The sequence below is a fragment of the Microcaecilia unicolor genome, chromosome 8, assembly GCF_901765095.1.
Source record: "Microcaecilia unicolor chromosome 8, aMicUni1.1, whole genome shotgun sequence".
In the NCBI taxonomy this organism is placed as follows: Eukaryota; Metazoa; Chordata; class Amphibia; order Gymnophiona; family Siphonopidae; genus Microcaecilia; species Microcaecilia unicolor.
In genome coordinates this window covers 236,450,388-236,462,853 of record NC_044038.1, presented here as the reverse complement: position 1 = coordinate 236,462,853, position 12,466 = coordinate 236,450,388, and the positions used below count along the sequence as shown (strand labels likewise).

Genomic DNA, 12,466 nt, shown 5'->3' with positions numbered 1-12,466 from the left:
ACTCTCTGGATCAGGCTTTGCTTAAGGATGAGTTTCAATGTATGGCTATTAATTAACGTTATCAGTCAGCATTTGTTTAAATGCCAGCCCCTGTGGGTTTTATACCTGGGTATTTCTGGATACTGGTAGGTACTAAAAATCTGGGTATAAGTTGGGTGGTACTAATTATTTGATTACCAGCAATATTCAAAGTGGTACCTGGATTGGTAACCAAATAAAGGACCTTGTTTACTAAGCCGCGCTGTAGGCGCGCAAACCTTTTAGCGCATGCTAACGCTAGAGACACTCATAGGAATATAATGGGTGTTTCTATCATTAGTGCATGCTAATTTTTACCAAGCACTAAAACGTTAGTGCGCCTACAGCATGGCTTAGGGGCCATTTTACTAAGCCGAGTAAGCATGTATGCACGCCCAACATGCGCCAAAATGGAGTTACCGCCTGGTTCTTGTGGTAACCTCATTTTTGGTGTGCATCCGAAAAATGTTTTTTTTTAATTTTTGGGTGCGCATAACGGACACACACCAAGTGGCATTTCACGCATGTAGGTCATTATTGCCTGGATTCTTTACCACTGGGTCAACGGCTTGCGGTAAGGTCTCAGACCCAAAATGGACACGCAGCAATTTTGAGTTTTCCGCACGTCCATTTTCAGCAAAACAAAAAAGGCCTTTTTTTTTACAGGTGCGCTAAAAACTGGATTGGTGCATGCCCAAAACCCGCGCCTACACTAAACACAAGCCATTTTTTGGTGCACCTTAGCAAAAGGACCCCTTAGTAAACAGGGCAAAAGTTAGGGCAAAAAAAATAAAAGACTGTCCTTTCATTAGAAAAAAAGCATGTCTTTTGGTTACGTTTTTTTAATGGGACCTAAGCGATGTCCCATAAATATTTGTGAATTCCAGTACAGTAATGTTCATCTTTATGCTTTAGAAGGAATCACCACGTTTGTACAGCCTGCGTTGTGACAAATAGGAGCAACCGCAATACATTGAAATAAAAAGGGTGTGCATTGTAGTGAATAACTACATCTCTTTGGCCGTCTCACTCTGAATATAACTGGTAATTTAGAAGAAATAACTATAATTTTCAAAGAAAAAAAACAGGGTTTAAAAATATGTAAAAGATTTAGACTGACACCACAGCTGTGTGGTTGCACTACGACATGAATTTTTTTTTCAATTATAAGAGTCATGCTATAATTTTATATTCATAGAGCTACTCATGCTTCATGCAAACAGGGAACAACATAATATTTAGACACTATTTTTCCTTAATTTTTATATATTTTGTATCTCATTTCTGTTCTTCTTTTTATCAAAAAATGTTTTCCTAAAAACTGATTGTAACAATTCACCTTTTCTTATATGGTTTATCCTTATTTATCCGATCTGATTTCCGATCTGACGAAGAAGGGCAACCTTCGAAACCTAATCAAGAAATGTATTGAGTTATGGCCAATAAAAAAGGTATCATCTTATTTTCTTTTCCATCCTTATTTATCTGAAGTGGGGTTCAGACCTTGAGGAAATATTGGGGACTGAAGGGGGAAGAGAGGGGGAATAAAAGTGGGTCCATACTTATGACTTGGGGGGGGATCAGGGATGGTGAATAACCCTTTATCTATGGATTGAGAGTGGGAAGAATGAGGCCTGAAAGGGCTCTGCATCTGCAGCTGAGGTCCTCTAGCCAGTCCTGGGTGAAAGAGAAGGGAGGAGACTTTTGAGCCAAATTTAGGCATCTAGGTTGGAAACTGAAGTCCAGAATTTCCATGATAACATTCTCAGAAATGGTCTTAGTTCCACTGGCAGGAGCCCTGTGGTAGGCTGAATTGCAGAGTCTTGAAGCATGGATGTGATGATGGAGGGAGTAGCTAGGGATCTATAAGAGAAGGTGGAATACATTTCTTAATCCCTTTTTTTTCTTTTTAATATTACTTGCCTGCCTAAACCAGTCACTGTTGTCACTATTGACTTTCAACTCTTTGTCAGATAATTTGGAGGAGTGGCCTAGTGGTTAGAGCACTGGTTTTACAATCCAGAGGTGGCCGGTTCAAATCCCACTGCTGCTCCTTGTGATCTTGGGCAAGTCACTTAACCCTCCATTGCCTCAGGTACAAACTTAGATTGTGAGCCCTCCTGAGACAGAGAACCATCCAGTGTACCTGAATGTAACTCACCTTGAGCTACTACTGAAAAAGGTGTGAGCAAAATCCAAATAAATTATTTGAGATTCTGTTGCTACTATTGAAGATTCTACATGGAATGTTGCTATTATTGGTGATTCGACATGGAATGCTCCTGAGTTGAGGACTGGCCTAGTGGTTAGAGCACTGGTCTTGCAATCCAGAGGTGGCCAGTTCAAATCCCACTGCTGCTCCTTGTGATCTTGGGCAAGTCACTTAACCCTCCATTGCCTCAGGTACAAACTTAGATTGTGAGCCCTCCTGAGACAGAGAACCATCCAGTGTACCTGAATATAACTCACCTTGAGCTACTACTGAAAAAGGTGTGAGCAAAATCCAAATAAATTATTTGAGATTCTGTTGCTACTATTGAAGATTCTACATGGAATGTTGCTATTATTGGTGATTCGACATGGAATGCTCCTGAGTGGAGGACTGGCCTAGTGGTTAGAGCACTGGTCTTGTAATCCAGAGGTGGCCAGTTCAAATCCCACTGCTGCTCCTTGTGATCTTGGGCAAGTCACTTAACCCTCCATTGCCTCAGGTACAAATTTAGATTGTGAGCCCTCCTGAGACAGAGAAATATCCAGTCTACCTGCATGTAACTCAACTTGAGCTACTACTGAAAAAGGTGTCAGCAACATTTAAAAATAAATAAATAAAAACATCCTTAGAATTAACAATACTGCACAGAGTAGGAAGATCTTTGCTGCGGAGCTTACCACACAATTGAATTGTAGAAGCTTGGTCTAGTCTGGTGCATGTTGGTGACCAACCATGAAAGTTCCAAAACTGATAGTCATGCCTGATTCTTTTGTCTTTAAACTAGTAAAAAAAAAAAAAAAAGTCCAAATTGGAACAGGATCATTGCAGCATTCCATTAAGCAGTCATAATGTTTGTGGGTTGCCATCATAATTTTAAATAATTTCCTAAACTGAGAAGATATATATATAGAGAGAGACATTAACACACATTATAGTAATGGAAGGTGATTTTCTCTGATTTCCTGGAAGTGTATTACAAGTCAGCAAAATGTTATATAGATTCCTTCTATTCCAAACCTGACTAGAGAGATTACAGACTTTTTGATATATATATTTTTGGGGGGTCTGTTATCTCATCTGTTTCTCTTACACTGACCACACTGACCCTGGCGTTTGAAAGGTCAAAGATGATTGATAGCAACTGTGTTGCATTCATTGAGCAAGCCCTGTTTAAAATGCATGGAGCACTTCTCTGTTCAGCATCAATGGCCCTTAAACAGATACAGTTTCCACCTCAGCTTAATGAAGCGTTTGGAAGGTCTGTATTGGGTTTACTGTACCTTCTAAAGTATGCAGTCTCTTTGCATCCATGCAAAATATTGTAAACGTCAAATCACTGCCATACTTTATTTAAAATCAGATATTATTATTATTATTTGTAGCATTTGTATCCCACATTTTCCCACCTGTTTCCAGGCTCATTGTGGCTTACATTTGCCGTTATGGCGATTGCCATTTCCGGACTTCAGATATGCACATGATTTTGCAATCAGGTGCGTACATACATGGTGGAAGAATGCATGGAGGGGCATAATCGAACGAAAACGTCTATCTCCATGGGCGTTTATCTCTGAGAACGGGTCCGTGAAGGGGCGGACCGAACCGTATTTTGGGAAAAAATAGATGTCCATGTTTTATTCGACAATTTGTGAGCTGGGCGTTTTTGTTTTTCAGCGATAATGGAAAATGAAAGCGCCCAGCTCAAAAACGAATAAATGCAAGGCATTTGTTCGTGGGAGGGGCCAGGAGTCGCAGTGCACTAGTCCCCCTCACATGCCAGGACACCAACCGGGCACCCTAGGGGGCACTTTAAAAAAAAAAAAAAAAAAAAAAGGTAAAAGAGCTCCCAGGTGCATAGCACCCTTCCCTTGGGTGTTGAGCCCCCCAAATCCCCCCCCAAAACCCACCACCCACAAGTCTACACCATTACTATAGCCCTAAGGGGTGAAGGGGGGCACCTACATGTGGGTACAGTGGGTTTGGGGGGCGGTGTGGAGGGCTCCCATTTACCAGCACAAGTGTAACAGGTGGGAGGGGGATGGGCCTGGGTCTACCTGCCTGACGTCCACTGCACCCCCTAATAACTGCTCCAGTGACCTGCATACTGCTGCCAGGGAGGTGGGTATGACATTTGAGGGTGAACATAAAAAGTTGTGAAACGGCATATTTTTGTGGTGGGAGGGGGTTTGTGACCACTGGGGGAGTCAGGGGAGGTCATCCCCGACTCCCTTCAGTGGTCATCTGGTCATTTAGGGCACTTTTTGGGGCCCTATTCGTGGAAAAACAGGGTCCAGGAAAAGTGCCCTAAATTCTCGCTAAGAACGCATATTTTTCTTCCATTATCGGCGAAAGGCGCCCATCTCTGATCGCCCGATAACCACGCCCCAGTTCCGCCTTCACCACACCTTCGACACGCCCCCATCAACTTTGTCTGCATCCGCGACGGAGTGCAGTTGAAAACGTCCAAATTCGGCTTTCGATTATACCGCTTTATTCGTTTTTGTGAGATAAACGTCTATTTCCCGATTTGGGTCGCAATATAGGCGTTTTTCTTTTTCAATTATAAGCTGGATGGTGTACTTGCGTACTTGTTAACACGTGGTTTTACAATCAAGTGCGTATATATGTGGTAGAAGCCTCAGATATATGTAGATATATGTTTTGGGGTGTTATACACACTCTTGTATGGTATTTAGGCAATTCATTGATTATATAATTTTATAGACTCATTTTGTAACCCCCTTTTTATTTCAGCATTTTTAATCATTGCCATCTTTTTATTCACTAACTTACATCAGTTCGTATGTGTTGTCTACTTCGATTTTGCCATATGTCTTAATTGTTTATATATGTGTAAACCATGACATATTTTCTTCTGAGGCTTTTTGATATGTATAAATAGATGTTTTTAACAATAATCTCTGTCTTAAACATTATCTTGCTATGCACTTTTTTATTTATTTATATTTGTTAGGTTCCTTATGTGTTGTTTATTGTTGTTTTTTGGTCAATTTGTCTGTAGACTCCTGATGCAGGCATTGAAGCCAAAACATGGCCTGTGTCGAGTCATACAGAAGTGTAATAAAGGACTGCTGACAGCTAAAATCTTTGGTCTTTGCCTTCTGCACTGTGGGGGGTCTTTTACTAAAGCTTAGTTTGAGTTATCTGCAAAAGGGTCCATTTTATTTTTATGGGCTCTGCTGCAGATAACTCAAGCTAAGCTTTAGTAAAAGACCCCCCTGTGTTTCTTGTGCTTTGTGCTAGCTGTGGAGATTTGTTCTTCTGCAGTTTGCCTGGTCCCCTTCTACATAATCATGTTTCGATATTCTTTATCAGGAAGTAGAAACAACTCAAAAATTCATGTCCATTCATTGAAATAAAGGCAGCTCAAAGCTCAGCGTCCATTTTCTTTTCTCTAGCATGTCACTTCAATAAAATAGTGAGAGCATTACTATCACATGATGTGATCATGTCACTATGGTTGTATTTTCAAAATAACCAATCTTTAAAGAGACATCCATTCAATAGCAACATTCATTGCACTTGGATATATGGATACACTATAGCCCCTCTAGTAGAACGTTGGATACTTATGAAACAAGATTGGAATGACATCAGATGGGCAGTAATTGATCATGCTTGGAGAAGAGACGGCTGAGGGGAGCACATGATAGAGGTATATAAAATAATGAGTGGAGTGGAACAGGTGGATGTGAAGCGTCTGTTCACGCTTTCCAAAAATACTAGGACTAGGGGGCATGCGATTAAACTACAGTGTAGTAAATTTAAAACAAATTGGAGAAAATTTTTCTTCACCCAACGTGTAATTAAACTCTGGAATTCATTGCCGGAAAATGTGGTGAAGGTGGTTAGCTTAGCAGAGTTTAAAAAGGGGTTGGACGGTTTCCTAAAGGACAAGTCCATAAACCGCTACTAAACGGACTTGGAAAAATCCAAAATCCCAGGAATAACATGTATAGAATGTTTGTACGTTTGGGAAGCTTGCCAGGTGCCCTTGGCCTGGATTGGCCGCTGTCGTGGACAAGATGCTGGGCTCGATGGACCCTTGGTCTTTTCCCAGTGTGGCATTACTTATGTACTTATGTTTCAGAAAACGGGTAAAGATTGTCAACAAGCTTTAAATTATAAAGAACAGTTTTGGATATACCGTTTGAATACCACATATCCTAGTGGATTGAATGTTGCTGTTGAATGGATATCTCTTTAAAGATTGGTTATTTTGAAAGTGTGGTCATAGTGAAGTAATCATGTTACCTGATAAATATAATGCCATCGCCATTTCATTGCAGTGATTATGCTGTAGAAAAGAGAAAGTATCTAAGCTTTTGAGCTGCCTTTATTTCAATGAATGGATGTGAAATTTTGAGTTGTCTCTACTTCCTGATGAAGAATACTGAAACGGGGAGACGCTCAAGGCAAGAGCTTTTATTTAAAATGTTATAGAGTTATATAAGAAGAGCGAATTTGACATGGAGAACACAACTAGACACGTAGGCAATAATTTAAAACGGACCGATGATGAAATGGGTGCTGAAGGTTTTGAAACATTTTTATGAACCTAGGTGTTTTTGAAGTCCATTCACTTTTAAATAGTTTTGTACTTTTGCTGAAAATTAGTGGCTGGCTCTGACTAAGTGATTCAACTGCTCAGCGGCCGGTTAAATCACTTTAAATATCTTCCACTTATGTTCTTGTTTTCTTTCAATAGATTGAAACCAAGGATATACAGCTTGCTTAACAAACTTTAAATACAGCACTGGTGGGCGTCAGAATTTATGCTTGTACTTTTTAAAATTTCTCCCTACTGTGGTCTGCTTGTTTACACTTTCAAACAACAACAAAACCAGGGGACACAAGATGAAGCTAGAATATGGTAGATTTAAAACAAGTAGGAAAACGTTTTTCTTTACTCAGCGTGTAGTTGGACTCTGGAACTCGTTGCCGGAGAATGTAGTGACAGCAGCTGGCCTTACAGAATTTAAAAGGGGTTTGGACAGATTCCTGAGGGAAAGGTCCATTGAACATGATTAAGAATTAAGTTTTTTTTTTTTTTTTGGGGGGGGGGGGGGGGGGGGGTTGCCAGGTTCTTGAAGCCTGGATTGGCCACTGTCGGAGACAGGATGCTGGGCTTGGTGGACCCTTGGTCTTTTCCCGGTATGGCGTTGCTTATGTACTTGTGTGTACTTTACATGTTAACATTTACAAATGCCCTAGATAAGGTCTAAATGCCGCTGCTTCAGTCTAGCCGCAATTTCTGCCAGTCTACGCCTAGTATTTTATAAAGACACACGGAGGCAGATTGTAGATCGAGTATCCAACTCAGAATAAGAACGTCTGTTCTCATGTATTTTAGAACAGGATCTGCCGACATACAGCTTGTTCTAAAACACATGAGAAATGGCTATGCTCAGCATAAACATCCACTTCACAAACTGAAACACGCAAACTATGAACGAGGCAAAACAAGGAACATGGATCTCACCGAAGCAGCAAAGAAGAGAGGAGAAAAGTGGGAACTAAAACCACGGATTCCAGAGACTGGAGCACCCAATGTCTAGAGTTTAAAACAAGGTTTATTTAAAAATTCACAAATGACCCAACACAACGTTGTTTCGGCCGGAGGGCCTGCATCAGGAGTCTATGTAGAAGCACAAAGCCAAAATTATCACACACATGTTTTGGTCACAAAACCAACGACCATTCCGTTTCTCTACAAGATTTTTAGCTTTTTGATAATTGTGTGCTCCAGTCTCTGGAATCCGTGGTTTTAGTTCCCACTTTTCTCCTCTGCTCGAGCTGCTCCATGGGATCATTGGAGTTCTCCACACACGTGGATTCTCTTTTTTGACTTTGCCATGGCTTTCCAGCAGCAAAGGAATGTCCATGTTATAAAATGGCAATATGGACATCTGTGGAAGAGTAGCCTAACGGTTAGAGCATCTGGCAGAGAACCAGATTCCTGTGACTTTTTTTTTTCTTTAGATTGTGAGCCCTCCAGGGACAGTAAAATGTCTATATCAGCGACGGCCCTATCATTAGGCCAACTGGGACGGGGGCCTCAGGCAGCACTCTGCCCTTCCCCAACCCTCTTCTCCATATTTACCTTATTTTTTTTCTTTTCCAAAAGGCAGCAGATGCAGCGGTAGTGATTCCCATAGGCTGCCCTGCCACTGGCATTGGCCTCTTCTCCTTACTGTGGTCTGCTTCTTGACTTCCTGTTTCCTCAGAGATGGGACGCATTAAATCAGAGGCTGGTGCCAGTGACACTGTGGCAAGGCAGCCTATGGGAATCGCCACCGCCTTTTGGATAAGAATAAAATAAGGTAAACACGGGCAAGGTGGTTGAGGAGGGAAGGGGGGAGATGCCAGACTGGGCGGGGGCAGCATCTCATCCCTACCTTGGGAGGCAGATTTACTTGGGCCACCTCTGCCTACTTCCCTTACTCTCTTCAGTGGAAAACTGCTCAGTTGGAGCAGCTTTCTTAACTTGGACGTGCACCCGTACTAATTATGGATATTCATAATGTGCAGTAACGGCAAGGGACAGTGCAGAGCTGTTGCACAATACCATGCATGAATTTTTGCTGTTTATGCATGTAAGTGCAAGAACGCATCACACTATAGTAAAAAGGCCCTTAAGTTGGCTTTTCACACCCTTCTAAACTATCTGCCTTTTTCTCTTTCCTTGGCAGATCCAGTTCATGGACCCCAGCATGTGGAAGTTGCTGAGATTCGCTCCAGGCAGCTGACGTTGCAGTGGGAGCCGTTTGGGTATGCTGTGACACGGTGCCATAGCTACAACCTGACAGTACAGTACCAGTATGTGTTCAACCTGCAGAAGTTTGAGGCAGAAGAACTTATTCAGACGTCATCGCACTACACTCTACGAGGGCTCCGCCCATTCATGTCCATCCGCCTGAAACTGGCCCTGTCCAACCCTGAAGGAAGAATGGAAAGTGAGGAGCTTGTGATTCAGACAGAGGAAGATGGTAAGATATACATCCTCAATAATGACTTTGTGACTTTTTCCCTTTCATTGGCAGTGGTTGCATGTATAGCTTTCTATTTCTAAAATGTCCAACATTGCATAGAAGCATAGAAAAATGAAGGCCATCCATGCTATCTGCTATTCCTTCCTCTCCCTTAGAGATTCTATGAATGTACCAAGCTTTCTGGAAATCAGATAAAGTCTTACCCCCTGATATTCAGCGCTATTTAACTGGTCAGAACGGCTGCTGACCTGTTAAATAGCGTGTAACCGGCTATCCGCCAGTATTCAGTGGGGGATAACTGGTTATATTGGCCAACATAACTGGCTATTCTGCCGATTTTGAGCAGGGTTTCGCGGCCATATTTGGCCGTGTAAAAACCTGGTATGTCTTTGACCAGTTTAAAGCTAACCGGCTAAGTCTGATTATTGACTTAGCCAGTGATTTTTTTTAAACAGCCAAAAATAAGCTGGATATTCAATGCTGGTCACCAGAAATGGCCCAGCATTGAATATACAGGATTAGCGCCAACCATGGGAGTTATCCGGTCTAACTCCCGTGGTCTAAATATCAGCCCCTTACTCTCCACCACTTCCACCAGGAGACTGTTCCTCTTCTGTGAAGAAGTATTTCCGTAGGTTACGCCTGAGTTTGTTCTCTTTCAACTTCATCCTATGCCCAGAGCTTTCTTTCTATTTGAAAGAGACTTGCCTCCTGTGCATTTATGCCATGGATTTACTACAACTACTTATCATTTCTAAAGTGCTACTAGACGTACGCAGCGCTGAGCATTTGAACATGAAGGGACAGTCCCTGCTCGACAGAGCTTACAATCTAATTAGTGGCCTAGTGGTTAGGGTGGTGGACTTTGGTCCTGGGGAACTGAGGAACTGAGTTCAATTCCCACTTCAGGCACAGGCAGCTCCTTGTGACTCTGGGCAAGTCACTTAACCCTCCATTGCCCCATGTAAGTCGCATTGAGCCTGCCATGAGTGGGAAAGCGCAGGGTACAAATGTAACAAAAATAAAATAGATACTATTGGAGATTCTACATGGAATGTTGCTACTATTGGAGATTCTACATGGAATGTTGTTGTTGCTACTATTTGAGATTCCGGAATGTTGCTACTATTTGAGATTCTACATGGAATGTTGCTACTATTGGAGATTCTACATGGAATGTTGCTATTCCACTAGCAACATTCCATGTAGAAGGCTGCGCAGGCTTCTGCTTCTGTGAGTCTGACGTCCTGCACGTACGTACAGGATGTCAGACTCGCAGAAGCCTGCGCGGCCACATTGGTGATCTGCAAGGGCCGACTTCTACATGGAATGTTGCTAGTGGAATAGCAACATTCCATGTAGAATCTCAAATAGTAGTAACAGTGGAGGAGTGGCCTAGTGGTTAGGGTGGTGGACTTTGGTCCTGAGGAACTGAGTTCAATTCCCACTTCAGGCACAGGCAGCTCCTTGTGACTCTGGGCAAGTCACTTAACCCTCCATTGCCCCATGTAAGCTGCATTGAGCCTGCCATGAGTGGGAAAGCACAGGGTACAAATGTAACAAAAAAAAAAATTAGGACAGGCAAACAGGACAAACAGAAGATAAGGGAATATTAAAGTGAGGATGATAAAATAAGGGTTCTGAACAAGTGAATAAGGGTTAGGAGTTAAAAGCAGCATCAAAAAGGTGGGCTTTTAGCTTAGATTTGAAGACGGCCAGAGATGGAGCTTGACGTACTGGCTCAGGAAGCCTATTCCAGGCATATGGTGCAGCAAGATAAAAGGAACGGAGTCTGGAGTTAGCAGTGGAGGAGAAGGGTGCGGATAAGAGAGATTTACCCAGTGAATGGAGTTCCTGGGGAGGAATGTAGGGAGAGATGAGAGTGGAGAGGTACTGAGGAGCTGCAGAGTGAATGCACTTACAGGTCAATAAGAGGAGTTTGACCTGTATGCGGAAACGGATAGGAAGCCAGTGAAGTGACTTGAGGAGAGGGCTAATACGAGCATAACGACACTGGTGGAATATAGGACACAAAATCAAGTGTGGATGTTATTCAAAAATACCATCTTGGAAGCCCAATCCAGATGCCTTCCATGTATTTTCAAAGGTGGAAAGAAGAGAAAACGTTAAAACAGCATGGTTTAAATATCTCTCATATCCCCGCCTTTGTGCCTTTCTTCCTAAGTATTGAGATCTTTAAGTCTGTCCCCATGTGCTTTATGATGACCATTGACCGTTTTAGTAGTCGCCCTCTGGATCGACTCCATCCTGTTTTTATCTTTTTGAAGGTGCATCTCCAGAATTGTACACAATATTCTAAATGAGATCTCACCACGGTCTTATACAGAGGCATCATCGCCCCCTTTTCCCAGCTCCCTATGCATCCAAGCGTCGTCCTAGCTTTAACCTAAGGTGGGAGAGTTAGAATATATAGCACTAAATGATGAGGTAGATATAGTAGGCATCTCAGAGACTTTGTGGAAAGAGGACAATCAAGGGGTACAAACTGTATCGCAATGATAGACAGGATCAAATTGGAGGGGGGAGGTTGCACTATATGTTAAAGAGGGAATTGAGTCAAATAAAATAAACATTCCACATGACACAGATAGCAGTGTGGAATCATTATGGATAGAAATTCTATGTGTGAAGGGAAGGAATATTCTTGTAGGGCTGTACTACCGTCCACCGGGACAGAACAATCAGACGGAGGAAGAAATGTTTATAGAGATTAGGAAAGCTGGCAAATTGGGCAATGCTATAATAATGGGTGATTTTAATTACCCCGATATTGACTGGATAAATGTTACATCAGGGAGTGCCAGGGAGATAACATTTCTTGATGTAATAAACGACTGTGTCTTGGAGCAGCTGGTCCAGGAACCAACAAGAGGGGGAGCCATTTTGGATCTGGTCCTCGGTGGCATGCAGGGCATAGTGCGAGTGGTGGTGGTGTTGGGGTTTCCTGAGAAACAGTGATCATAATTTGATCAAGTTTCAGCTACTATCTAAGATGAACTCACAAAGGAAATCTACTGTAGCGGCATTTAAGTTTCAAAAGGGCGACTGTAATAAAATTAGGAAAATGGTTAAAAAGAAACTAAAAGGATCGGCTGCAAAGGTTAGGACGCAAAATCAAGTGTGGATGTTATTCAAAAATACCATCTTGGAAGACCAATCCAGATGCCTTCCATGTATTTGCAAAGGTGGAAAGAAGAGAAAA

The 12,466-nt window shown here is 42.2% G+C and overlaps 1 protein-coding gene across 1 annotated transcript in view; it reads left to right on the top strand.

The window, feature by feature from the left end:
* Window positions 1–12,466, top strand: part of PTPRT (protein tyrosine phosphatase receptor type T) — a 708,336-nt gene that overhangs the window by 364,097 nt on the left and 331,773 nt on the right. The window contains exon 7 of the mRNA XM_030212174.1: window positions 8,944–9,240. Coding sequence (XP_030068034.1) covers window positions 8,944–9,240 — 297 coding nt within the window. The remainder of the gene's footprint in view (window positions 1–8,943; window positions 9,241–12,466) is intronic.